We start from the raw sequence: 27,559 nt of genomic DNA, 5'->3' as shown, positions 1-27,559 counted from the left end.
TTTAAAAAAAAAAGAAAAGGTCAGGACTCGCAAGAGTCCGCTACCTTTATTTATTTGAACACTTGACAGCCCAACAATTTCGCTTCGCAGCGAAGGTACCTCTAACTTTACTGGCATACATGGTGTCAGTTTATATACATCCAAATACGCGTCACGATTTGTGCAGTGCATTTCTCGCGCGCTCGTAAAGAGTCTGCCCGCATGCCTGCTTCTGTTATGCCATAGAGATACATTGCCTATCTTGATGACTATACCAACTATACTATGAAGATACCTTTATTATTTACACAAATAGACGGCAATGCTGCCATTGTTGCGCAAGCTGTAGGTTGCTTCCCTGAGCGAATTTCTAATATATATTCTAAGACAATAAATTCACAACGTCGATATAATGTGTGCCTCACTTTGACTCAGACAAATTTCATTCTTGTTGGCTCGCTTACAAACGAGGCCTAAGCTACTTTCGATGTACACTCAGTTTACGTCTACATAGCCTACCGTTATCTAACCCGACTCCCTGTTTCGTCCTTTATATGTGTTGAGAAAGAACGCAGCAGGAGCGTTGGATGTGTTGGGTTAAAAAAATAATAAGCGCGATAAATTAAGAAGCTAGATTGAAATGACAACTGGGAGTAGGTTGTGCATACAACCCCGCGCAAAACCAAACGGAACGCACAGCTGCGTTCAAACTGCGCAGATGCGGTAACATAACGAAAACTGGACGTTTTCGTGCGTCTGCACGCGCTTCCGTTGCGCGTACAAGCACACAAGCGCGTGCCGCCACGTCCCAATTAGGGCGAGCTCAATCACAGCCGCGACTGTGAAGCACGCTCCGTGTATGGCTTTGTCCGTGGCTGCATACACAATATATACGGCGCCAGAGAGACCGATTCCTCATAAAGCACGTTTTCGCAACAAGCCAGGGTATTAACTCGACTGTCGCGCAACTTCGAGCACTGCTCCACTAAGTAAGGGAGCACTGGCCCCCCGAGTCAGCGGTCTATACAGCGCGTGATCCGCCACAAAATTTTCCTACATATAGGCTTACACTGTCTTACAGATGGCGCGATCGACGCGCGATTTCTTTCGCGCGGTGTTTCTGGATAGTTTTCCTTAGGAATGCCGTTTTCTCGATCTCACCGGGGAATTCTGTGCGCGGTGTATACACGGCCGCCCCGCCGCGGTTCTGCACCTTCGGACGACGGTTCGTGCGACGCTGTTAACGCCGTCGTCCCACCCACACGCGGCGGTGGACCACACACGCACTCGCGTTTTCCCACCCCCCAAACACAGGTCCAAGCATGGCGCACTCCGGCGGTAGACACGCATGGAGAATGTCCAGAAGGCGCTGCTTCCTTCCTCCAGCTGCGCGGTGCAGTTTGTATTGGCAAAGTTTCAGCTCCCTGCTGAAGGGATCCGCTGTGGCGCGCATACCGTGTTCGCGCGTGAGGGAACCGCGCGACGTCTGTGTCGGAGCGTCACCACTTCTTCCGGCTACTTTCCACGCGGTACTCTCCACGGCCGGTCACGTGACGTCAGAGACACCGCACGGGCTGCACCTGTAACGACAAGGAATGAAAAACTTTTGAGACCACTGAGTAACCGCAGCATTAAGGCTGCGTTCGTCCGCGTTCCTTTGAGTATTGTGTCTCGTGCGAAATATACACAGATGTCCTCGTTGTTTCCAGTTCGACAAAAGACCAAATAAATCCTGCTCACCGCACGCGAAACATTAATGTATTTTCTTAGCCTTCTTTCGGACTCGTGGCCTTGCCCAGCAGTTCAGCCGACTTGAGCAAGGCGTGAGTTCGTGCATGTTGGCGACATTTCATATGTCGTCCATACCAGCGTAAGTAGCACGCGACATGGATAGACAACTGAATGTCTCAAGTGTTCATTAAAAATAATATCTCTCTACGTCTCTCGCCGAGGAATCTCTTTGTTCCAGGTGTATATATAACTGCCTTCATTGATTTCTCGGCTAAACTTGCGATTCTGCAGCCAATCTCAGGGTAGAATGTTTCCTTTTCTTTGAATTTTGGAGTTGGAATTATTTATTTTCATATGGAAAAAGAAGTAATTGAACACATGTCGTATCTGTAGGCAAAGCCTATTGGAGGCCTCAATCTGAATCTGAGTGTATACTTTTGCATAAGTAGTGGCGTTGTTTTGTACATATTCATTTGCTCCGCATACAATCTGGGAGAAATGAATTCACATGCGTCACACGTTTCACTTCCGATATAATGTCGACTCTGCAATACCGTATAGGCGTCACAATTGTATCTCTTTATGTGGCTACTCGCACGAGGACAGTGCGACTTAACGATACGTTCCCCGAACGTTTCATTTAGCATATATGCGATGTTTTAACATCCCCACCTTTCCCGTGTTAATTCCCTGGATCTCCTAAAGTGATGGCTTCGTAACGTTACCACATGAATGAAATGGTGAGAAACAACTACGCAGCTGCTATGCATTCAGGCGCGCTTTAATGAACGCGTAAAGCTTTCGGCTACATCCCAAGTGTAAAACGCTACGATAGAGCCTGTTTTTATGCTTTCGTTAGAAGTGTCAAAATGAAAAAAAAAATAAATTATGTGTATGAAGTGTGGGAAGCCGGTCACATTGCAGAGCTAGAGAGGGGATGTGTAATCTTAGAAGTGTGGGGGGGGGAGGGGGGGGCTGACGGTGATCTGCTCCAAACACCATTAGTTGCACTTCGCTCCTCCAAGAGACGGGACGTGTGTCGAGTGAGCTTCTAAACAACACGTTAACGCGATTTAAATCATGGATCTGTGGGACCTCAAAGAGTTGCAACGTAGTGCTAACAAATTTCTCTCGCATTCAAGCTAAATCACCACCGAATTTTGCTACACAGCTGTATAGTTGTCGTCATAGTGTGTCACCGAGCGCACATTTGCCAAGTCAGAACAGCGTTGCCTTTCAAGTGTGTGCTCAGCAGTGCTTTACTTTCGAGCGCCAAGTTAGCACAGTCATGGTAAGGGCAGAACATTTGGATGCAAATAACAAAAGCGAAGAAGATTGCGAGAGCTCCCGGGTGGTGTCGTGCTTCTTGCTACGCGTTGAAAGTCGGTCGCCGCCTCCCCTCGGCGTTACCGGATGTCCCGGGACCGCAGTAGCAAAGGCGCGCGATCTCGGGAGAGTCAGCGATGCGGCAACCCTTTTTCGCGCTCTGCAGCACCCGCGCTTGCCGCGCAAATTTGCAGGCCGCTCGGAGGCCGCGTTACGTATATGCGTCGGTCCCTCCCTGCAGCTCGCCGGCTTCTACGTGCGCCCAATATAGAACGCGGCCGCACAGGCTCCGTCCCGCAGCGCTTCGGTGACGAGAGAATGCGTTGACTGAGGCCACGCTCCGACGGAAAGAGGAGCCTTAGGTGCTCACCTCTGCCATATATGCGCCGCGGGGCCAGATCTCGTCGAGCTTATGGCTCGGCTCCGAAAACTCCGGCTGCCACGGGCAAAGAAGGAAAACTGCAGCGGCGATGCGCCGATGCGGCGCGCCGGGGGTATATAGTCAGCCTCCTATAGCTCGAGGCTTCATCACGCTTTTCCAAGCGCTAAACAAAGTCATCGCACCGCATCGCCTCCGGCCGCCTGCAGAGCCTGAGTCATTTTTGCGTCCTCCTAAAAGGCGAAAGAAAGAAAAAGAAGCGGCGTGCTGACGGGCGTTCTTCGGCGTGCCCCTCCGTTCGGGTCATCTACAACTGTCTCCTTACCGCGGCCACACAGTAGCTAGCCCTAGAGCGGCAGACGCGCGAGCGTTGTTCCGCGAAGTTGCGAGCGTGTATATATATATATATATATATATATATATATATATATATATATATATATATATATATATATATACACACACACACACACACACACACACACACACACACGACCCTAGGTCTGTTTGCCTTGTTTGCCCGTCGCTTGTTGCCGTTCGAGAGAACAGCCAGTTAGACGGGGGGCAGGGCCTCGCGGGCAGAGTGTGGCGCTTCTTCTATTTTTTCATTCTTTCTTTCTTTTGTTTCATCTCTCACTCTTCTGTTTCCGCCGTGTAGGCCACCACTTCGTCTCTCAACAGACGCTGTGGTGCTGTCGCTGCTCTTCGAGGACCTTGTTTCCACGTCCGCGCTTGGCGCCAGACGCGCTTGAGCGAGTGTTATCGAGCGATGCGCGGCGTCCAATTTCGTGCCGCGGCCACTCCCCTGCAACTCCCCCCGACCGTGCTCCGCCGCTCGCTTCCGTTCCCCCACCTACCCCAATTTCTTCGCTGTCTCTCGCCCGTCCTTAGCGTTGTTTTCCGGAGAAAGTCAATTTTCCCATTTCTCCTCGGAAGTGTGCCCAAACGAACGTGGGCGGCAAAGAGGGACCCACGTCTATAAATACGTGTGCTGAAGAAGACAGGACCTGCCGAAACTATATAGCGTTCACCGAAGTTCGGAGCTGCTTTCTCTCGCCTTCGATGACTTCGGTTACAAGCGGCCACTCTGAGGCGCGAGTTGCGAAGAGTAACAAAACAAGTAGAAAGGGAGAAGCGGAAACAAACTCGGAGAAATCGCACGGACGTCTGTGTCTATATATCTCACAAGACTGAAGTGGGTGCAACGGCGGACTATAGGACTTGTACTGAAAAACTGCAATGTTATGGGGAAGCGAGGAAGTGGGCTTAAACATGCCTTGCCAATTTTGTAGCGGAAATAGTTCGGTGACACAGGTCGAACAGAGCACTCCCCGGATTATGAGAGTAAGAGATAGAGTAAACACCTTTATTTATCACATAGTCCAGTGCATTATGGCTCCGAGACGGCCTTGATATGCGTAGCTAGGGTTTCCTGAAATATTACAGGGAGGGCAGGACATCAATTTAGCCAGCTCCAATGCGAAGTGGGGCGAAGGCGGCGGAGTGTTTTTGACGGGGAGGCTCCGAGGTACGTTTGGGAGTGTGGGAAATCCGGCAGATATGGGAGTTATCGGTATAACCGCCGCAGTATCTGCATTGCGGATGCCCCAGTGTGCCCTAAATATAATTGACGAAATGAGGAGACAAGAGTGATTTGGTCTGTGCATCCCACCAAAGCGTGCTGTCTTTTCGAGAAAGTTTTGCATGTGAGGGGAGGGTGACATAGCGAGAGAAGAGCGGTTAGAATGAGGAATTGTCCGCGCTTTAAATATGGTGGAATGTCTGTCGGATATATGCCCACTGATGCTTCAGAGCGCATTTTTTCTTGAAGCGAATCGCGCGATACGGTATCAGCGCGGCCGCTTGATCGGTGCATGAAATTTTGTTTCGCGCTATATGAAGCCAGAGCAAATAAAGCAAGACAAAGACAGTGCAGCTGAGGAGACTATGTTTCAGTTTGCTATGGGGAAAACGGATACGAGCGAACTATTACAGCGTCGAAAGATAAATGAATGAATAACTTTGTTTATTGAGAAAAAGAAGGACCGAAGGTAGCGAGTGGGGAAATAGGGAGGGCAGGTATGCAATCACTAAATCCCGCGCACAAGGCCACTAGCAACCCCGAAGTGGGCTAACGCGACTAGGTAATCGGTGTGCTCGAGACTGTCCGTTTGTACAGCTTCAATATCAAGGTGTCGGACAGAGTCGAAAGCTGTGCAGAATGAGATGCCGTGTTGGCTTCGCATAAGCAGCGGCAAAATTTGCATATGCCAGTGACAGAGGTGTTGAACCAAGAGAAAAAGAAAACACGCAAATGTGTGCACACACTGACTGATACATTTGCGCCGCGTAACAGTTTCACTGTTCCTTTAATTAATGTGTGGAGAGACATAGAGAGAATGCGTGTAAAGCCATTGCCGCAGGTAGACAGTGTTGCCGTTTGCAAACGGTGCAGTTCTTTTTTTCTGCTTTTTGCTAGAGGCCGACTTATGCTAAGTGATATCTCCATTCGTTAAAGGGCCCCTCACTAGGCCCCGTAGCAAATTTTGGTCATACTCTGGAAGTCGTTACGCGTCCTCTAGGGAGCGTTTTGTCGCAAAAAAAAATCTTCAAATCGGCTCATTAATAGCCGAGATAGAAATATTTCAGCGCCGCGAAACCATGATTTCAGAAGGCGAGCTCCACTGCCAAGCCCTCTCTCCACTTGCCCCATCTAGCCTCCGCAAGCGAAATTCCTTCCCTGCGTTCACCCACACCGGACCTCGAAGATCGCGCAACGCATACGTCACGGGCCCCGCCTTCATTCTTTTCTACTTGTTTTTTTTACGGCGCGGCGCACTTCCGCTGACGGCGTCGCGCGCGAGCTGTTGTGATTAGAGAGCTTTAGATTAGCGGACGCAAGCGGCTTGCGTACGCGACTAGGGGCGACGGTCCTGCGCATGCGCAGACCTACGCAAGAACTAGGGGCCACGGTACTGCGTATGCGTACACAAGCCGCTTGCGTCCCCTAACCTAAAACTCTATATTGTCTCGCTTCGCGCAGCACGCGATTTGGCGCGCGCTGCGAATACTACACGAATACACGAATACTACACGAGGGCTACACGAATACTGAGGCAGACACAAGCGGATCACTGAGCATGATCACGCGTTGATGAAACACGGTAGAAAGTGACATAGTTTCGGTGTCTGCGCGCGCGAGTGCACAGTCAGGGAACAAGCAGACGAAACGGAAGTACACCTCTCTTCCTGCGGTGCGAATTAAAACAAAAACACGCAGACATTCGGTTTGTGTGTTTTATTATTATTCTAAGCTTTAATTCGTCTACTGAAGCATTATATTACACAAATAACAGATGTTTCCTTGAATAATTCTCGAAGTCACATGTCACCACGAGCAATGTCACCGTACAAACACGCTTACGTAGGCGCGCTAGCACATGTACGTCATCCTCTGGCTTGGAGCGCGGCGGCAGCAGGCAGAAGGGAAAACGGCGTTCGGTTTGAAATTTCAGATCTTTCCGCGGCACGTAGCGATGCAATACTTTGCAGACAGGATCGTTATCGCGCATTGCATTGCCACGTTCGTCCTGTCTTTCTCTCCATCTTTTTCTTCCCATTCCCCCTTCCCCGTGCAGTGCTGTTGAGGTATCCTCCTGTGAAAGACAGTTACGGCGCTGCACTTATCTCTTCCGTTTCCTTTCCTAAAATCACTTCACACACACATGCTCTGCGCTTGTCAGCTCAAAATGGCCAGACCTGGTGAGGGGCCCTTTAAAGGAAAGAAAGAAAGCAGGACACATACACAGAAAAAGAAACGGGGCCTTTCTGGTGTATGCGAAGGGCAGGTAAAATGAATGCTGAATGGTCAGCGGTTAGTCATTTGCTTCAACGCTGTGTAGACGCGCCTGCACGAAACGCCCACACCGTCGCTCCAACGCCCACCGCTCCACAACGTTGGTTGTGGCGCGCACCCACCGGGGGGCTCTCGCGTCGCCTAATCGCCTGCCGACCCTTTTGTGCGGCAATTAGACGGTCAGTCCAGGATCCCATCAGTTACTCCGGACGCCTTGGAAATTTCAACGCGCCAGCAGCGTGACTCGGTCGTCACGTGACCGCAGCGTACCGGGGCTCCCATGCAAGACCATCTCTCGATTCCTGGAACACCCCTTGCCGCTTCCCCTCCTTGAAATCTCCCCCTGCATGCGGCCACGGTCGCCTAGCCCCGTAGATGGAAGTCAAAACCTGCCTCGGCGCTCACGCCGCGTCACCCGGAGGCGCCAAGGCAAATTGCCTCGCCCCGTCTCTTCGCCGCAGCAGGCTTCATAAGCAAGGCGAGAGCGCACATCTCTCCGTGCTCTTTTAACGTCTCCACCCTCCCCCTTCCCCGCCCGACTCGTATTCTGCCGGCTTTCATTATCCACGTATATACGGTGCCAGGAGGCGTACGGTTCATTCTCAACTTCTTTTTCTTCTTTAATTTATATGGCGGTACGTACCTCGGGCTTGCCACTCCAGTCGAGTGTTGTTCTTTTTCTTGTTTCTATTCCCCCCCTGCTTTTCTTACTCACAACATACACAGGCGCGTGTTTTTCTTTTCATTCTCTCGCTGTCCCTCAGGATTCAGAGAGGATACGAGAAAAGAAAGCAAAGAACGGTCAGGTCAAAGGAAAGTAAAGACGTAATCAGGGCTCTGCTTGCGGATCCTCTTCTTTCCATTCCGCGTCAGCGGCTTCAAAACTCGAGGGAGTGAGAATCTCGTACACCGTTTCACCCTCCCTTCACACACGCACACGAACTTCGCCGTCTGCTTCGGAGAAGAAAAGAAACTCTAGAAGAGGGCACTAGCGTTGGCGGGAGAGAGATGTTGGCAGAAAATGGCCCGAAGCCGGTTTTGGAACGTTTCGGAGGAAAAGCAGCAGCGGGCGGAAGGAGAAGACGAGGTCTCTTCACGCCGCGGCTTCGGCCACCGCGCTCCGCCACGTTCGTCGCTGCATCACTTCGCGTTCGTTCGTTGAAGTCTCGCGGCCCCGGCGACGATCTCAGGCCCTCTCTTCAAATACCTCTCTGTTTTTCTGCTCCCGGGCCCGTCTCCACGTTGCCCTCGGGGGCCCTCCCGTGCTCAAGCTCGAGCGCAGGGCGGTCTACGCTACGCGGAACCAGCAACGCTCCCTGCAGCGGAGAAAAAGGGAGAAAAGCGAATCACCGGGCCCTTGGTTCGCTGCTTACTTTGGAGGCAGCGCGCACCGTGCCGTTTTACGCAACAGCTGCGGCGGGGATCGGAAGCGAAAGAGTCTTCAAGTTCCTCGCTCGGCGGCGGCAACAGCGCGCTTTATATACCGAACGAAAAGTCAAAAGAAGTTTCTTGCCGCACAACCGCCAGGCACCGCGATCTCAAGAAAACGAGCAGCAAGAGCGACAACGAAATTAAAGTTTCACAAACGTCTAAAGAAAGCACCGCGCGCGCGTGCGTAATGGGAAAACACTGGCAGGAGAAAAGGATTTGGGAAGGGCTGTGACACCCTCGGGAAAGGAGCCGCCAGTTTGTCAAGGCTCCCTCGATCTCTCCTCCTCTCTGTGCGTACGTGTGGGGCGCGCGTGTGTCTATATGTTTGTGTGTTTAGCAGAGAAGCCTTCTCCGCTCAAGAGGAGGAGGTGTGTCTGGGGGGGGGGGGGGAGGCGCTGGGAGGGTCGAGTCAATCCGATTGAACGAATATCCTTACGATCCGGAGAAAGCATCGCGATGCCGAGCCTTCTTCAGATGGTGAGTAGGCCCAGGCTCTCTTCTTGCAGCCTTCGTGCTGTGAATTGGAAGGACACCTAACTCGTTGGCCGCAGGGTCGTGAACTCTGCGTGCCTGCGTAGAGGACCGCCGTCTCTTTTGTCAATAAAGTGAATCTGATGCGAGAGTCAGATGTCGGGAGTGCCGTAACCGAGGCCCGCTCTCTCCCTATCCCAGCTACCGGCAAGGCGCCGCGTTTCGGAAACCGAGTGGCCAAATGTCACCTTTTCTTTGTTCTATTACCTTTATCCATTTGACTCTTGTATGCTTTTGAATGCAGTCAGAATACTTATTTCGCCTATGCACAGCCTCTTTTTTTTTTCTTTTTATGTGTCTGTGGAGTACGCGAAACCCACTTTACTTGGTACCTTTCTTTATTTCTTTCGTTCTTCCTTTCTTTTTCGCCACGGAAGAAAGAAGAAATATCAAGACACAAGAGCTATTGTAAAGGCGCAGCTGCATTCGAAGCCGTGTAAGAATCGACCGAGTGGAAGGCTGCTTTCTACTGAAGGCCTTTCACTGCAAGCCCCTTACTTCTGCCTTTCTGCTTCTACGCCTTTCCTCTCCCGACCCTGCACAACGCAACTTGTCGAGATTCCTCCCTTCTCAAGACGAGAGACGGAAGCAAGAAATATGCGCGCCGGGATTTCTCGTACAGTTTGCAACTACCTCGTCTCCCTTTTTTTTTGCTTTTCTGTCTTGCATCATTGTGCCGGAAATGGAAGAACCGTGTCCCCTGCCACACTTGTTCAACAGAGATGCTTCAAAAGTTCTATCTCCATAGGCCTACGCTGCAGCGCCGGCTATATATTTGCCGTCGTCCCTGTGACTATAACACTCACACACGAAAGACCGCGGTATGTCTTTGATATATCCCCCCCCCCCCCCCCTTATTTTTGCTCGAACGCTACTTCAGACGTCGGTGTATGTGGAACGTCAGGTCGGCTGCTTCCCAAGTGCACATACATTCGTGTTTGCGATGCACCGACTAGATTTGTAGCAGCCACTCGATGGCTCCAGAGTTGAAGCACCGCAGATGGCGACCCATAAACAAGGCGGAAGGGAAATGGCTAGATTTGACTCATACGACTTTCTATGTTATAATAATGACAATGCGATAAACGTGGCTTGGCAAAGAAGCTTGCACAGGGATAAATTATAAATCTAGACATTTTCCGTGTTAAGTAACGGAACGCATACGTACGGTTACGTCGCCATTTATATTCTGCGTGCACTTTTTTCTGTCTTTCAGCATTAGACGCGCATGCCACAGCTGCTGATTTGTCAACTTATACTAAAACTTTAAAGGTTATCTCTAAGAGAGCAGTGTAGATTGTTTGATGCAGGCAACCCCAAAAGGCTTGCAGACCGACAGGGCCTGCAAACAAATTTCCAGAAAAGCGGTGTCACTCTATAATGCACGCAGAATTGTGTATTCCGTAATTGCCGACATTTACAACTAACAGATCTTAAATTTTACGCCTAAATAGGGTCAACGAACTGCTAAAAAAACGCAGTCCAGCGTAGGTCTCGTAATACCTGGGAACGCTACCGCCTTTCCCCGAAATTATTATCTTTTTCGGGGTCTTCCCCGGTTTAGTCGCTCACCAACCACCGCGATCTCAGGAGTGTTCCCAAGAAGCCGCCAGCTGCGTCACAAATAGCAGAGCGCGAAATGGATCACAGAGGCTGAGCAGGTTGTCCTCGCGCGTGAGTTCCTCTCTCTCTCTCTTTCATCGGGCAAAACGCACCACCACCACCGCGGTAGGTCCCCTGGACCACGTGCACCCGGCCGTACGCCCGTGCGTGCGTGAGTACGTACGTGCTGGGGGAAGGAAGATGGAGGGGTGTGGACGGGGGGGGGGGGGTGGCTACGTCATAACGCACTGGCTATGCGCCTCTCACGCCTGCGTTTCCTCCCTCACCGCACTCCATCGGTGCGCGCTAGCGCGCACATTCCCGTTCACCGACTTGCGTGGGCACGCGGCAAGCACAGTGCAGCGGCGAGGGGGAGATAGCGGGTGTCCCCGCTCCGCTGCCGCGGTCTCGTTTCACGCTGGGTGGCCACGCGCGCAGGTTCCTCAGACATCTGGTCCCTTTCCCACGTACTTCCGTGGCCCGTGGTGCACTTACATGCACCACAGCTGAGCGCTGTCGCGGCGTCTTGCGAGAGGAAGGTCCTCACAATACCGCCACACGCATTTCTTCGCCAACCTTCCAGATGCGCCTGCCGGGTTACGGCCCAACCAATGGGCTCGAGTTATCCACTGTTGTATACATGTCCTATAGACATCCTGGCGGCGAAGCTCTCGATGCTATCTGAACGGACTAGGCAGACTCTATTCTTTGATGAGGACAGGGACGGTGCCTGTTCCCGCCCTAACGCTCTCGCTGCAGCTGCACGTTACTTTTTTGGCGCTGGGCCGCAAATGACGGCCGCCACGAGGAAGCGGTGCGCATGCGCTCCAAACTGGCTGCTGGGAACCGGGGGCTCGAGACCTGCGTGGCTCACGATAAGACCCATGTGTGTGGCTTCGAGGGACTCTGCCTGGCCCGCAGCACGGGAGCACGCTGCCGTGAGCGTTTGAGCTGATAAAGGTCCCCCACCGCGGGGTGGGGTGGGGGACGCTGCGCCGGGCCCGTTATTACCGTAATGACCGCTCATCTTTCTCGTCGACGTATCGCGGAGACAAGCCAGTGGCCACCCCGCCTGGACGCGTCGTGGGTGTTTGGACGTTGCGCAGGTTTAGACGCGAAGCTGCGTGCTGGCACCTGAACTCGATCATGGCGCACAACGGCCACGGCCCTCTGCTTCTGCTGAGTATATATGAAGACGCGCGTTTGATTCATGGCGGTGGCGGCGGCATAACTTATGCGAGTCCGTAATGCGGAATCAACAGCGTCTTATTGGGGCCCCGGAAGTACATTACGTAAAACGAGGTGGTTTGCAATTACCAGAATATATACGCCACGGCACGTCTTCTTGAACGCGTGTATAGCGCTAGGACGTGCATAAGATCTACGGATGCACTAATTCGCAATGACATTAAATCATTTGGCTTCCTGTGCGAACATCAGAAAAGACCCTCGCACTGTTGGTGAAAAACATTGACGGGTCGATTCCTTTGCGATCCCTTTTGCACGAACAGCCGTCTTTCACTCGAGACAAGTATGTCCATGCTGGGCGCGTGTTTGGCCCTGGCAGTCAGTGTGACTGCATGCAACGGCTGTAACTAGTGAATGCGAGAGAGAGAAAGTGCAGGGCCACTTGAGCTCAGAATCGGAGTAAGTTCACCTGAAAGCTAAGTGCTGTTTTTAAGCCTTCTCGTGGCACCCTTGAGGTAATTCAACTTCCCTAAATTTAAAGAGCTGGGCGATCGACGATTCAAACGTTCCCCTGCTGTGATATGCATGTGCCCTCGCAGAGCTTAAAGTGATCGAAGATCGCAGGAAGCCTAGCCATAAATGCTGCTCAGTTCAAAAGACCCAAAGTGAAGTAAGTCATAACAACAAAGCGAAAAGGCGCGAAATGTGAATGTGTGAGAAACGGGAAAGGGGAAAGGACCGGAAGAGGTAGATATACAGAGAAGGAGAATGCTATTTAAGATTTTGCTCGTCTTCAACCACACAAGAGTACAGCAAGAAATTATGCACAGCTCAGAAACAGCTTCTATAGCATAACTATACTTTTTCCGCGAAGCATGTCTAGTTCAACTGCATGCCAGCTCTGACGTAAGTTTCGTCAGAGATTTTGACAGCAGGTAAATATACCTGCAGCCATAAAATAGTTACGCATTATCGCCTCGATGGTGGAACGGCGAATGAGTGAATTTGATTTCCGCTTTGTCTGATTAAAATGAAGCTGGTTGTACGAGTAATGTTGGTTTGCCTTTAGTAGTTCCATAGGTTTAATATTTGCAATAAAAGAAAACGTGTCCGCTTTAAAAATTAGGTACAAATTTTATAAGCTCAGCGTAGAGTCTTGTTTACAAACTCGCTTAAGAGAGACAGATAGCACCACAGGGAAGTTACCTATGGCCCAAATTACTAAGTTTTTCCCCTGTACACTTTCCTATACCTTGACTTATTACGATTGCAGGCACATTCCCAACATCCTTTCACAAATCCCGCAGTCGTTGTAGCAATCCCGCTCTACTTCCGTTCTTCTGACGATTCCATGGCTACACCAGCACGTTCCAAAGCACATGTATTAAGAAGAGAGCTCCTGTGTCTCGACCCCACTCTGCTTCCTCATTGGCGGTCAGCCAAACTACTCTTTTTTTTTCTGTTAATCATTTAGGAGGTCCTCGAAATCCCAATGCACAGGTATATAGTTCAACACCGCCCCTTCTCTCTTCCGTGATTACTGCAGCCGCATCCTCGACATTGCGACGCACATGGTATTAACAACGGAGCTCCAGAGTTCCTGTGCCGTCCACGTTTCGCTTGGCCGGCCGCCACGAAGCGACAACGCGGCGCAGCGGTATGGAAGAACAGGAGCCATCCTTCTCCCGGCCCAGCGGCCCGCAATCCGCAATCTCGGCTGGGCCGTGATCCCCCAAGCACTGCGCCGAAACCGTCGAGTCGAAAGAAGGAAGGAACAACAGACGCGGCGAAAAGATGGCCCCACCACATCGGGGTGTCGGGAATCTGGCAACGATGGCGACGGACCATCGGTGCGCGGCGACCCCGGCCTCCGCCGCACCGGTTACACCGGCCAGCACTAATCTCCCTCCGCGGCTCTGCCGCTTGTATATACGGGGTTGTGCGGACGGCCAGCAGAAGACGGGCCCGGGGCGGACACCGCGCGGCGTTCATTCGTGGCGAGGCTAGGACCACGGGCTCTCGCGGAACCTTGCAGCAGCCAGAGGAGGGGTGAGAGATGGTGAGCGCCTTCAAAGCCGATTACGAGCGCTCTTCCAAGCAAGCGCGGGTCCTCGCTGGGCCCCCCAACAGCTACGCACAACAGACACATTTTTCCTTCTGCTGCTGTCGCGATGGCCGGGTAGAGACAAGAGCACCAGGAAAAGAAACGCTCGTTGTAACCCCGTTCAAACGACAGACCTAGCGCGCGAAGAGAGAGAGAGAGAGAGAGAGAGAGAGAGAGAGAGAGAGAGAGAGGGAAAGCAAAAACAAACGCTATAGGCTTCGAGCGAGCGTGCTTGTCTCTCTCCTCCATTACGGGCCTCACACACATTGAGCTGGCGGTGGGGTTGACTTTCTTTAGTATGGCGTTGTCTTTTGCTGTCTCGGCGTAGCAGCGGCGAGAAAGCGAAGAAAGATGGCGAGGGCTTACGAAGACGTCACATAAACTCCGCGAGACAGGCCGAGCGGAAGCGTGCAGTTTACGGGTGCCGATCCATCACCACGGGAGCGCGCCTGCGCGGGGCGCTGTCTGTGAAGGTTGGCGGCCGCCGCTGTCACCACCGCCACCAGCAGCACCACGCACGGCACGAATGCGACGTAACTCTGCGCACACCCCTTCCTTGTCTGGCCGCGAAATTGCCCGCAGAGCTCTGCGCTGCGAAAAGTCAATGGGATGCTATCGTTTCTGATCTTATAACGTTTATTGCGAGTCATAAACAGAGCGGCAGTTAGTAGAAACAAATTTACGGCCGGCTTTGAGAGAACTATGGAACATCGACCAATAATGATAATTAGTGTAATAACGAAAGGCAGACGTCTTAGCGGCCCCTATTGGTGCTTCCACGCAGTTGAGGAGACATGATGGACCGTAAGGAAACTTAAGTTATGGCCGACACTAAAATTGACTGCAAGCGCTGGAGACCCGTCGTAAAGCTTTTTATATGCCCAGCTCGTATATTCTAACGATCCATTTCATCTTCCATTCATATTTTCTTGTATCGCGCAAAGTTACAGATCCGGACGAAGGGCGAAATTAATGCGAAACGCATCGCTACGAAACGTGGCTCCTGTAACTGAACGACATGTGAAATGGTAGTATTTACCACGCAAGCGCGTACCTGGCACGTGCAACATGTCCGTCAACCGACTAGCGGTAATGGGGCCTATACGCTGCCGCGCGTCGACCCTCTCCCCGACGAGTCTTTTCAATATAACGTGACCACAGCACGCAACCTACCGCTGGATGATGACAGAGATAAGAAAAATAAAGAGTGCCCGGCATGAGTCCCTAATCCTTCACCGTTGATCACACCCCGCTCCCAGTTAACGCTGGCACACGCACGCACGCACACTTCAGTGTTCTCCCGCGGACGTTCTTTCCAGGCCTCAGGTCGCCGCCCACAAGCCACGCGGCGGCGTCAATACCAGACACGCAATTTCGACCACGCCCCACTAGCGACGGCCATTTCTTCCCCGCTATATACAAGGAGCTTTTCGCTCTTAACCCCTCCCTCGCGGAGCTGCTTAGCGCACACCAAGACAAGCGAGCAGTTTCTGCTTTTATAGCGTTCATCAAGCAGCGCAAGGCCGCAGCCAAAGCGCCAGCAACACTGCAGCAGCATCAGCAGAATCAGCTGGGAGGCCTCTCCATTCGTGACGTTGCTGCTGCCGCGTGCGCTCCACAGACGTTGCTCCACAGTGCCTCGGCCAGACTCGTTTGGCTTCTACTGGCGGCCGGCCTGCCGGCAGCGGCGCGTGGGTTACCTCGTCCGACCAGTTGATGTCTCTATTGGGCCAGCATCGGTCGTTTTCCTTGTTTTTTTTTTCATCTTTCGTTTTTCTCCGTCGCTTGCTTCGCCTGCAGGCGCCAGAACCAGGCTCGCCGCCGGCCGACGTCGGCTGGCAGTGTCGTCCGCCGCCGGCCAATCGGCCGGCCCTTATCTGTCCCTTCCCGGCAAGAGCCGGGAGAGCGCGCGCGCCGCTTTGTTCTTGGGCAGCGGCACGCTTTTGTCTTCCCAGTGTCGTCGTTGTCCGCTGGGCGGGGAATCTCGCTATCCTTTCCTCTCCTCCGCGCGGCAGAAGCAGCGGTGTGCCGGCCTTTCAGAGTGCGTACAGTGCCTTTCGAGCGCGCGAGCGAGGGACAGAGTCGCCGCTCGGCGGAGACCACTATAGGTCGCTCGCTCGCTCGCCAGCCCGCCCGGCCGACAGCCGTCCGCGACACGCCGCCGGTCGCGCGCCACCAGAAAGATTAAACGTCCGTGCCGCCTATTGTTGTCCCTCTCACGGAGAGCTTGAAAAGCGCCGCACTTACGACTGGGCTGACTTTCTGCGTGTGTTTGTGCTGTGTACGCGCGAGGTCGTTGAGAGTGAGCTTGCCTGGCGCTTCGTTTTCGCCGTGCCGGGTGAAAGCTATCTCCGAACGAGTGGAGGCGCAGTAGTCGCGCCTTCTGTTTCATCCTCTCTCGTCGTCTGCGCGCTTCGTGTCTCCTTAACTATCCCGCCATTCTGTTCTCTGGCGCTAGAAATGGGACGCGCGAACTAACGCGGCTTTGCCTATTTCATTCTCTTTCTCTCCGAGCAGGGCTAGAATCACCTTACTACACACAACTAATGCAAGTACCGATGGACAATATATAGAAGCACCGAATCAGCTTAGACCGAAGGAGTACTATTCCGAAACCACATTTTTATTGCCTCGGCGCATAAATCTTAGTCACTAGCTGCGGAAGTGGTTCGCTCCCTCTCCCTTCCTCCCCCAAAACTCCCTCCACCTCCCTCTCTTCTTGAATTTGGCGTCAAAACAGTATTTCCGTACTTCAGTGTGACCTCGCACACTTCAAAGCATTCTGTCGCATCTGGGCCCATTTTAGCGCAGAAAAAGTTATCAAAACCTTCTAAGCTGAGTCTTTGGCTCATTCAGAATGCAATGTGTTCCTGCTTTATCGATAAACAATTGACTAGACAGAAAGAGACTCTAGAAAACCATGACATCACAGGATGCAAATGCGGGAACATCAAAGGGGCGTCGCCGCGTCGCTACCCATCTGTCGTCGTTGCTTATTTTCTGGATTACCGAGCCTCCGCTCGCGGCAAGTGACCTTTTCGGTATTCTAGAAAGGCAATTTCGTAATGCAGCTTAACGTAATATTATAATCTCTTTGGTGTCATGCAATGACATCGGCAAACAGGTTTGCAGAAACCGAGGGATGGCTTAACTGTGCAGACATCCGCTAAAAGATTTACATGTGACAGTCGTATAACGCAGATATACCAGATATTAAACTTATTCAGTTATAGTCCTGCAACGACGACAGCACACATTATACGCGTAGCTGCAGCTCTCAGCTCGCCGTGTATGTGTCGACTAACTGTGCGTTTAATAACGTTGGAAGCGATCTGCCGATGTGTTTACTCTTTGCTCAGATAACAGTTATACATAACGATTCTCAATTTCTCAACGAAAAAAAAAGAAAAGAAGAAAGACTTAGCTCGGGCACTACATTAGCGGCACTTAAACTGTTGTTGCCGACCCAGAGGACGTTGCATTAATTCTGTGGAAATGTGCTGCGACTCCCAGGCTAAGATAGAAGTTGCGTCAGATCGAGGACCTCGCAAATCCGTCCCGGAGAAGGTCATACAGCGCACCTATGACCGTGGTAAATATAGCAGCCAGCAGCACATGTAGCCAAACGTTTCTTTTTTCTTTCCCCACCATTTTTGAGAGATTTTTCTCGGCTTTTCTTGTTAGGACGATGGAAGGTTCATTAGTTTCGGAATGACGTCGGCGCACCGGGAGACATGTCCGAGCTCATAAGGCCGAGTATACTGGGTCGTGCACGGAGCGGAGACGAGGCGTTCCCTGAGACTAGGAAGTAATTATAAGAAAAGTGCGGCCCCGGCCAAATTGCACTTCTCATAGCGGCTGCGTCCGTGTGATTAGTCCCGCGTCGCGAGAGCAGCCATTTTAGTCTTCAACGTGGAAGTACTTTATTAGTAACAGCGTGCGTGCCCGACGCAAGACCATTCATTTTAATGACCGCTCAGGAGTTGAAGTGGGAGAATATAGAGCAAAGAGGTGTGCCTAGCTTAATGTCGCCGAACGATTTTTTTGTAGTTGCTGCCGTTTTTCTGCGATTTTCTGGGAGCGACGGGCACCACTGATATATGCATTCAACGTGGTGCGGTTTAAAGAAGTGGTTAATGTCCGTACTATACAGTTTGTTCTTACGCTTCAGCACAGGAATAAAGAAAGATGATTGCGTTTGGTGTCAAACGGCAAACTGTACCTTTTCATTTTAATTTTTATCATGCAGTACTTTGCGTATTTTCTCGTGGCACCTGGTGGAGCGGGCCATGGCGCACAGCGTCTCCAAGTAGCTGTACCGAGGATATGCAGCACCAACGTACCGTCCTTAACTCGACGCGGGTCAAATGGAGTCGTCTCTGCGCAATCGCTGTCTGGTTGAAGAAAGGCGCCACGGTTTCACGACTGCTTGCGACCAAACCAAGCCAGAATAGTAATGGCTGCACAAATGTGAGTCTTGGCGTATGAAAAAAAATTTGCATTTCTTCTCATCTTTCGGCCCACTATCCCGAAGTGTACGGTATTCAACCAGGCGCGACGCCTGATATCTTTACTGCGTGTTTTCTCTGCATAAATATTGCAATACCGATACTGCATGCAACTGGCAATGCATTCTTTCGTTATTTCATCTCTCTCTCTCTCTCTCTCTCTCTCTCTCTCTCTCTCTAATGTTTCGATGAGAGCCATTAACCTAACGGCAGTCAGGCCAAGCTGTGTTAATCCTTTTTTTTTATATCTTCTGACGACGTACACGCGCATATATTAAAATCATATTGAAGTCATGTTAGCACATAACGGCACATTGTGCGCCTAAAGTTAACGAAGCATCATCCACATTAAGGGCAGTTTGGGCCTGGAATCTCGAAAAGAATTTGGCGATGAGCTGTTCAGACAAACCACTAAATTCTGCATACAGTATGCGAACCTGACTATAACACGAATGACAGTTTAGAGGAGCTACGAGCAAACTTTGGTACTCACATGTAATACGAGCAGCGAGTTTGACCAGCTAAGATATGAAGCAGAAGTTCAAATTGTGCACAGAAGTTATAGTAGTAGTGTCAGGTCGCGCACTTCCCCAGATAAATATTTCGCAAGAACTTTGGTTTACTGCGTTCGCTATCACATATATGACTGCGCAGCTTCAGGCAAACACTATTCTAGCGTACGCGTATGCTACTTCGTCAACCTTTGTTTTGTGCCCTAACTAGCAGAATTATCCTGTCAGGTCGCACGCTTTCACGTCATTATCGCAGCAACATCTGAACGACAGTCGTGCACTCCCAAGCAATCGACCATTCGATTTACATATTGAACCACAGTATAGAAAACTGTTGTCGATAAAGACATTCGTTGATTGCAAAGGCATATGCAGGTGTTGATTTCCACACCTGCAAAAACAATGTCTACTCACCACCTTACATTCAGAATTCATGGCAACGCAATTGGGGTAACCCCGGATGAAACGTCAGGAGAATGGGATATTGCCAGCATGTTATCTCTATACGCGTCATGCAAGAATAAAAGGTCACAGCTGCAATTCCCCACGCAGCACTGCAAATTTCCAACCTAGCAACAGGCAACGGTCCGAAAGCGTTGCTATCAGGCTATACGTATATGCCAGTGTTAGTTTCGGGTTGCCGTTTGGTTTCTGAACGACCACGTAAAGGGTGCCGCCCTGCAGATCAAACGTATACTGCGTAGCTGCATCACTGTCGCTATGTGATTTTCCTGTACACCTCGATCGATCGATCGGTTTTAATGCTCCCGTAGAGCAACGCGGGGCCGGGCCGTGAAATACGCTATAGCAGGCGGCTCTGGGTTAACCTCGGCCACCTGTGGTTTGTCAACACTTCCCCAGAGCGGGATACACGAGCACCTTTGAGTTCCGCTGCCACTGTAGGATGCTGCCGCCGCGTCTTGGGATCGAACACGCGATCTCGTACGCGCCAGCAGAACGAGCCAGTGAGCTATCGTGGCCGAATTTCACTGTATAAAATTCCGGCTGTGACAGGAAGTCAGAAACGAGTGTGGGACGAAAGCTTGCGCAAATCAATGTGTTCAAATCCCTTGCTCTTTTATTTTGCTTTTTCACGGGCTTTAATGAGCTTCATTGATAACTGGAGGCGCTGTTTCAAGAGCCTTAAGCGGTGGTGAAGGCGTCTAAGTTTCAAGCACAAAACACAGATGTGTTCTTGCGAAAATAATAATCACGAAACTGAAAGTATAGTAAAAAATTCTCACTAGGGTTTCGTGTTTGTGTGCCCCGTCGGCTCAGCAAAACCTATAATAGCAACAGCACAAACAGTGGCAGTGAGGTGGAAAACGATGAGGCAAGATCGATTGTGGCTGTACTTCGTGATGATATATCGCTTGCTGTAGGAAATGTACCCGCCGGGGCAAGATGATCACTTGGCTATCACAAGTTCAACTAATGCCGCAGCGGCGCTCTTGTCTGCCGCTCAGCGTCATAAATCCGCTGGTTGTTTGAGATCGAGCACGGAGTTGAAGCATACCGTGTCGCACGTTTCGTACGTGACATACGACAGCACCTTAGCGCACGTTCTATAGCACACACATGCACAACGCGGACCGGTCTACGTCGGCATTCCCGTAAAACAGCGTCATCGCGCTAACAGTGACTGCAGTTCGCGGTTTACGCCGCGCCATGTTTGAGGAACACGACTCCGCTCACTTTTACACCCCAGGAAACGGCTGGTTGTTAAGACTTTACGGAGCTGCGATTGGATAGGAGCAGCAAGCTTTGATAAAAAAGAACTGAGAGAGAGGGGGAGGGAAAAAGAGGCTTACAAGGCGTGTATGCTTGACAGACGCCATGCATGAGCGTTGTACAGTTGCCTTTCTTATATACGCTACCCTCTGCGGGAGGAGGTTGGAGAAGGGTTTCCTGGACATTGCTATAACATGGAAGACGACGACAGATGGCAGCAAATTGTTTTTGACGGCCAGAGTCTGGGACGAGCTACCGCGCGTTTACTGCAATTTTACGATTATCGAGATATATGAGCGCACTGTGGAACTGTTGGCTACGTGCGACTGAAATATTCCCTTTGTATCTCACATCTTCGTCGTCAAAGCTGGGAGGCTAACAGATGACAAACGTAGAGCAAGCGGGTGCATGCGCTTTTTACCTCGCCGTAACAGTGGTGCGAAAGGGCGCAGCAACAACCAGGGGTCTGCTCGCTTGACAAAACTTATAATACTGGAGATGAGACTGCGGTCGGTGTACGGCCATTCTCGCTCGTCGAATTTCAAAATACGGCTCGCGCCAGTCTGTTTGTATAGGATCGCGCTCGAAGCAGCTGGGCCATTGGTTTGAGCCTGCGCTTGAGCTATGGCTATTCCTTTTCTCATGTCATCGTCACTTTTTATCATGATGTTCTGTTACTGAAACAATCTTGTGTACTCTATAACGCAAACCAGAGAGGAAGTTTAATGATAACTGGGAAGATTAACCTAGCGACGTGCTACTCCAGGTGTAACAGATGTTACCTAGAAAATGTGCAGTACTGTCTTGGTCATGTCTCATGATGATCTAGGCTCGTGCGAGATACGGCGTTGTGTGGGTTGCAGAAAGCCTGCGGTGCTGAGTGCTGTGGCTCTTTCCTTTCCGTTAAAAAATAAATAAATTCTGGGGTCTTACCTGCCGAAACCGCGATCTGATTTTGAAGCACTTCCTAGTTAGGGACTACGGTTTAATTTTGACCATCTGTGATTATCTAACGTGCAGTCGTGCGCCTAATGCAAGGCACACGAACGTTTTTACATTTCGCCCCCATCGAAATGAGTATTTTTCTTTTATTTCTTTGTCCCGCTTCACAACGCTCTCTGTTCTATTACTGAAGCCCTATATACCTTCAACGACACACCGGTGGGCTTTGAAAAAAGCTTCCAGGACCCTTAAGGCATTAAAAGTTATTTCCGAGGTTCATACCTAATCAACGCCCGGGGCTGTTAGGAACTATTCTAATCTCAAGTTCAGCCGTCGAGCTCAGGAGCAAATTGTGAAATCTGATAACTTGGCGAGTATGCTATAGCGTTTTCAATTATGTCATTTCCTCCCCCACAAGAGCCATTCCGCCATTTCGTTTACGCTTCGCCCTACCCGAGAAAATCGAGTGCACCTTCGGAAGATCTAATTTCATTGCATAAACGAAGAAACCATCGCAGAAAAGAACCCGGATATTACCTTACGGTTTTAGCTGAACTGTATAATACACGCATGCGAATACGTGGTAGGCATTGCTCGACGCGGTCCCACACGGTCGCACGCGGGGAAATAGCCTTTTTCTTTTATTTTCGTATTTCCTGCGTGCTCCTTCACGGTATCTGCGCTAGTTTAATAGCTTTAATGACAAAGTGAGAAGCGAGCAGCGCACCGCACATCAAGGTAATATCCGGTTTCTCTTCCGAGATAATTGCGGCGGAAAAATGACTCCGGGTCCCTTCTTTGTGTTCGCGTGGCGATGCGAAGGAATCCGACGCGTTTACTTGAGCTCTCCCATTTCCTGAATCGATCCAATGAAATTGGAATCTTACGCAGTAGTAGCACAACCTCACTCCCTACCTCCCGCCTCATGCCTTTTATTATTTTTTTTTTCTCTCAGGTCGAGATGGGACAACATAAGCGGAAAGGCGGAACGATTATCGGCGAAAAAACTGCGAGAACTCGCCAAGTTCCCAAAATGGTTTCCGCCCCAGAGGGGAAGACGACCCGACCCGGGAAGAACTTATTTTCCGTCGGCGCGGTCTCACCGCGTGCCAGCAGGTGAAGACCTCTTACAGGGCAGGGGGGGGGGGGGTGCGCAGTAGAAGTCCCGACGTAATGGGGTTGCCTTTACGGACGCAATTTATTCTAAGGCCCGGTGCTTGGCTTACGCAACGGCAAAGGTAATGCGTTTACTTAAGAAAGTCATCCTTGATGAGACGGAGGAAAGGTCGCCGGTGTAGAGGAAGTGAAAGATCAAGTCGAACGACGCCGTCGCGAACAGCCTGCCGACAGCCTCTGAAAGGATTTCCCAAGACTGTAGTTGCTCCCAGCGCTGCTGCGCAAAATGTTGAGATAACGACGTTCGTTTAGTGAAAGTGTTCAGCGGAAGAGTTTGGCAGCTCAGCCGGGATGTCGCGGTGGCGGTTACTGCCAGCGTTGACAAAAGAATCGAAACGCGCGAGTTTCAGCGTAGCCACATGCCGATGGTCTAAACCTATCATAGAACAGCTCAGGCGCGTGGTCTTGATAGGCGTGATCGAACGTGGCTTCATCGAGTTCGCCTGAATGTCCCTTAACTATTTATTTATATTTTACTTGTCCAGCACGTAAGTGAATCCCATCCTGTGGCGCTGATGACGAGAATTTAGTCCACTTAGTTTGTATTTGTGGACGCCTCACGACTGAAGGATTGTCATGACGAAAGCTTTAAGCATGCGCGCGTTGATGTGTTCATGTGTACGTGTCTGCACATTGTAGTCGCAGTGTAAATGTTCTTGGAAGAGAGCGGCATCGTTTGCAAACTCAGGTACATTGTGTGACCAGTAACACTACTGCCAAATCCCATTTACACTAAACGCAAATGCCCAGTCAGATTGGACTGACATGCTTTCTATGGCAGAGAGAGAGAGAGAGAGAGAGAGAGAGGAAATGACTATTCTGATCAGCCAATGCACCTGTTCGAGCGGACGACATTGGCAGTGATATTACAAGTTATAATCCTGCAATACCAGCAGTACTGCATGATATCCAGGCACATAGCGTTGCTTAGCTAGAAACGCGTGCTTCTGCATGTTTTTTTTTTCCCCACAAGTGCACCAGTATGGATTAATAAAGGCGCATTTACAAAAGAAGCAATGATTCAACATACATGGATTAATGCAATCAGTGCGCGCAAGGTAAACTGTCGAAACTTCCACGGCAATCAGCCTTGTTAAGACATATGCACAGCAGTGAAGCCAAGACGATTTTGGGGCTGCGCTAGTGCATTCTCCTAACTCCCCAGTCATGCGCACGAAAACGGTGGTGAAGTTTTCTGCGGAAATATATCGTTAGCATGGTTACGTAATAACTTGGCTTAAAACTCATCTTTACTGCCTCAGTACCGAATGATTATAGTCACGCGAATACAAACTGGTAGCCAGGCTTTCCTTATGTGGATCGAAGTAACGGTGTTCACTTGCAGCATGTGATGCCGTGTGGAACTCCTTCCTACTGCTGCATATTTAAGCCTGAGAGACACTGTTGGGAAAGTGAACACAGTGTGAAGATTAAGTGCAGAACCCACGTCTTTTGTTTGCGCGCAGTGACTTCCTCAATCCGAAACAATACAACCGGCGTAGGGAGCAAATCATATAGTCAGAAAACTGCAAGGTAAAGGTCAGCCGAAGGGCCTTTGCAACCGATATAGGGCCATATAACAGGCATTGATTGAGCTCCGAGTGATATTCTCTTGCTCGAGAGTTCATGCTCGTGTTAAAGACGCTTACATCACGGTGTTCATCAACCATGCGTTATTTCGTACCACACGAGATAACCGACGCTAAAGTCTTCCATAATATTTAAAAACAACGCTAAAGACGTAAACCGGACAACAGAATAGAGGATGGGTCACACACGGCGCTGACTTGCCACGTATTCTGTTGTCCGGTGTACGTCTTTAGAGCCGTTTTCAAACATTGTGAAAAACCACCAACTTGCCCGATCTGCCGTTCTTCTTCAGATAACGTCTTCTTGTCTATCCACTGCAGGTAGAACATGTGCGGTAGCGAAAGTGGCCATCTTGGCTATGCAAATAACAACGGAGGGCTGACAATACAAGTGATGACGCCTGCATTCAGTGCGCGATACGCTGCTATGGAGGTAGATCTCTGCTGTCGGTGCCTATACTTCCGCACGAGTACACATAAAAGAAAAGAACTACTCTTCGCTATCTATGCAGCGTTCGTGCGCAACAGGAGAGTGCTCATGAATTCAGTCTCTCGCCAGAAAACATTTACCGCCAAGCCGGCCTCCCGTTAAAAGTTGCGACCGTAAGTGCACATATAGTACGTCGTTAGGCGCGTGGCAGACATGTCGCTTCATAAAGACCCGGAAACCTTCACAGCTGCGTATTATATAAACATTTTCTCCTAGTGTTTTCGCTATATAGAAACTACTGATGTTTTCAGATTATTACGGAGGAGGACTGCGTCAAGGCATCGCGTAATGCTTCTAGCAGAAAGCCATGCAAAGATGCGAGGATAGTTGGCTTTATACGACGAAACAGGTCGTGTGGCCACGCAGGGCAGGGCAGTAAAACTTCCCACATTCTTTCGCAGGCTCGATACTTTTATCGTCGCGCGCACACGTGTACTGCGAGGCAATAAGAAACACGCGGGACATAAAAACGTCACAAGGCACGATCATTTCTCGTCTAGGTTATGAAAGGGAAACTCCGGTGATATGTGGTACAGTAAACCTGTCAGGAAGTTTCACACCGACCGAACACCGGCCAAGACGCGGGTTCAGCAAGCACGTCACGCGAGGATTTCGGGTGTGTTCTTGTTCGCTGCATATTCGAGCTTGTGATCGCTAGCTGAAAAGGATAGTTTGTCGGTACACGTTTGCGGTGTTGGTAGTGCATACGCGCGTATATGCAAAGGTAGGGTATGATCTTCCGTAGTTGTATCTCGTAAGCAGGTTTTCTGTGGCGACTTCCAAGCGTAAGGTTAAGCGCAACCTAAGGCAAAGAAAGCCGAAAGTGTCGTCCTTATTCTGTCGATTTTGATAAAAGATAATTGCCAGAACTGATGCATTCAGCGGTTACTACGTGCGCGCTGTCATGTGCCGTTAGTAGAACGAGCTCTCCATCCCAGATCACTGCAATCGTGCAGTAGCAACGACTTACACTGGCGTACGTGACTTGTTAATAAAGGACCCTTTAGGACACGGCTTCCTCGCCGCTTAACTCCCTTACCACCGGTCCAACACGTCGGGAACAGCCGTCAGTACTCACCGCGTAGCGACAGCGACGAGAACCAGGGTGACTGCGAGTGTCAGCTGCGGCCACCCGGCCGGAAGCACAGCGGTTCCCGCAGAAGCGGGCTTGGGTGTCGTGGATGGTTCCTGCCTGCCGTAACACAACTGGTCTGTCCTGTCGCGGATCTTCTGGCAGGGAAACTCCTCGGAGCCGTCACAATAGCACGAACGCAGCGTGTCCGATCGCGGCTGGCGGTTGAGGATGGCCAGACTGTTGTTGCATCTCGGCGTGCACCGCTTGCCGTGGAACGCGCCGCGGCAGTAGCGGTAGTAGTAGGCGAGCGCCGTACCGCACTGGGGCTCGGCCTCGCACATCCAGAAGGCCACGCTGCACGGGATGCGCGCCCCCGGAGCGGTCAGTTTCTCCACGGCCTCGCGGCACACCTCGACGCGGAGCTTGCTCTTGCGGCACACGGCGTTCTCGCCGCACTCGCAGTCGGAGAGGCCGCGGCCTTCGTCCGTCGACGTGAGCGCGGCCAGCGCGCGTTGACAGGGCACGGGACACTGCGAGGCGCCCGCCTGGATCACCTCGTTGCACTGGTACAGGTAGGCGTGCAACGCCGAGCCGCAGCCCTTGCGCTGTGCACACCGCATCTGCACTTCCTCGCACGAACGCACCTGAGGCGCGTCCTCGTTGTTGTCCGCCGGCGTGGCCGAGGACGACGACCGGCCGCAGGCGACCGCCGCCACGAGCAGCAACAGGGCCGAGAGAGCGGCGTGACAGGCAGTCATACCGGCAGTGGAAGCCGCAGCATGTCGGTTTTGGCCTGGCCCAAGGCGAGCGAGCCAGCAAGCGCGCCGCGCGCTCTCCATAGAAAGCCGGCAGCAGAGGCAGGTCGAGTCTCCACGCGGTCCGCTCGATCTTTCGCTACTGACTGAGGTCCGCTTCGTTTTTTCGCGCTCCTCCGGCCTCCGTCCGGAGGGGCCGGCACCGGGGAGCGAGAAGGCGACGACTTGTTTTCTTCAGGCTGGAAAGGGAAAGCGAGCGAAGGGAAGTGCGCGCTGCGATGCGCTCCCCGCCCCCCTTCTTCAACGGTGTCCCTCTCTCCTTTCCGGCTGTTTCGCCCCCTCCCTCCCGGTGCCCCGCACTGCTCTTTCCACTTCGCCCTTTCTCCTGCAACCCCCCTTCTACCGCGCAGCACGCAGGTCGCTTTTGCTATCTCATCCACTTTCTTCGCGTGCGTGGGGCAGCCCGCGTTCACTCGCTCGCTCTGGGACCCCGCGCCGCTGCTTCTGCGACCGTTCTTTTCTCCATAGCCGCTTCTTGGCAGTCGGCATTTCGGTGCTTTCCGCCGGCGCGGCCCCTCTCTCTGAATGTCAGTAATGCTAATGTTGACGCTCGTATTTCCCGGCTTTGTTTCGCTTACGCTACCGCCCCACCCC

The 27,559-nt window shown here is 51.4% G+C and overlaps 1 protein-coding gene across 1 annotated transcript; it reads right to left on the bottom strand.

Annotated features, from left to right (window-relative positions):
- On the bottom strand, positions 1–27,484 carry LOC135921233 (growth arrest-specific protein 1-like). Its single transcript, XM_065455576.1, has 2 exons — positions 26,154–27,484; positions 1–1,559 (listed from the first exon to the last, which is right to left on the bottom strand). The coding sequence occupies exons 1-2, from the start codon at positions 26,987–26,989 to the stop codon at positions 1,526–1,528; spliced, it is 870 nt and encodes a 289-aa protein (XP_065311648.1). The 5' UTR covers positions 26,990–27,484; the 3' UTR covers positions 1–1,525.
- Positions 27,485–27,559: the final 75 nt, after the last annotated feature.

Source organism: Dermacentor albipictus, chromosome 1 (genome assembly GCF_038994185.2).
Source record: "Dermacentor albipictus isolate Rhodes 1998 colony chromosome 1, USDA_Dalb.pri_finalv2, whole genome shotgun sequence".
NCBI lineage: Eukaryota > Metazoa > Arthropoda > Arachnida > Ixodida > Ixodidae > Dermacentor > Dermacentor albipictus.
The sequence above is the reverse complement of the archived record's forward strand: the minus strand, read 5'-3'. Positions and strand labels throughout refer to the sequence as shown.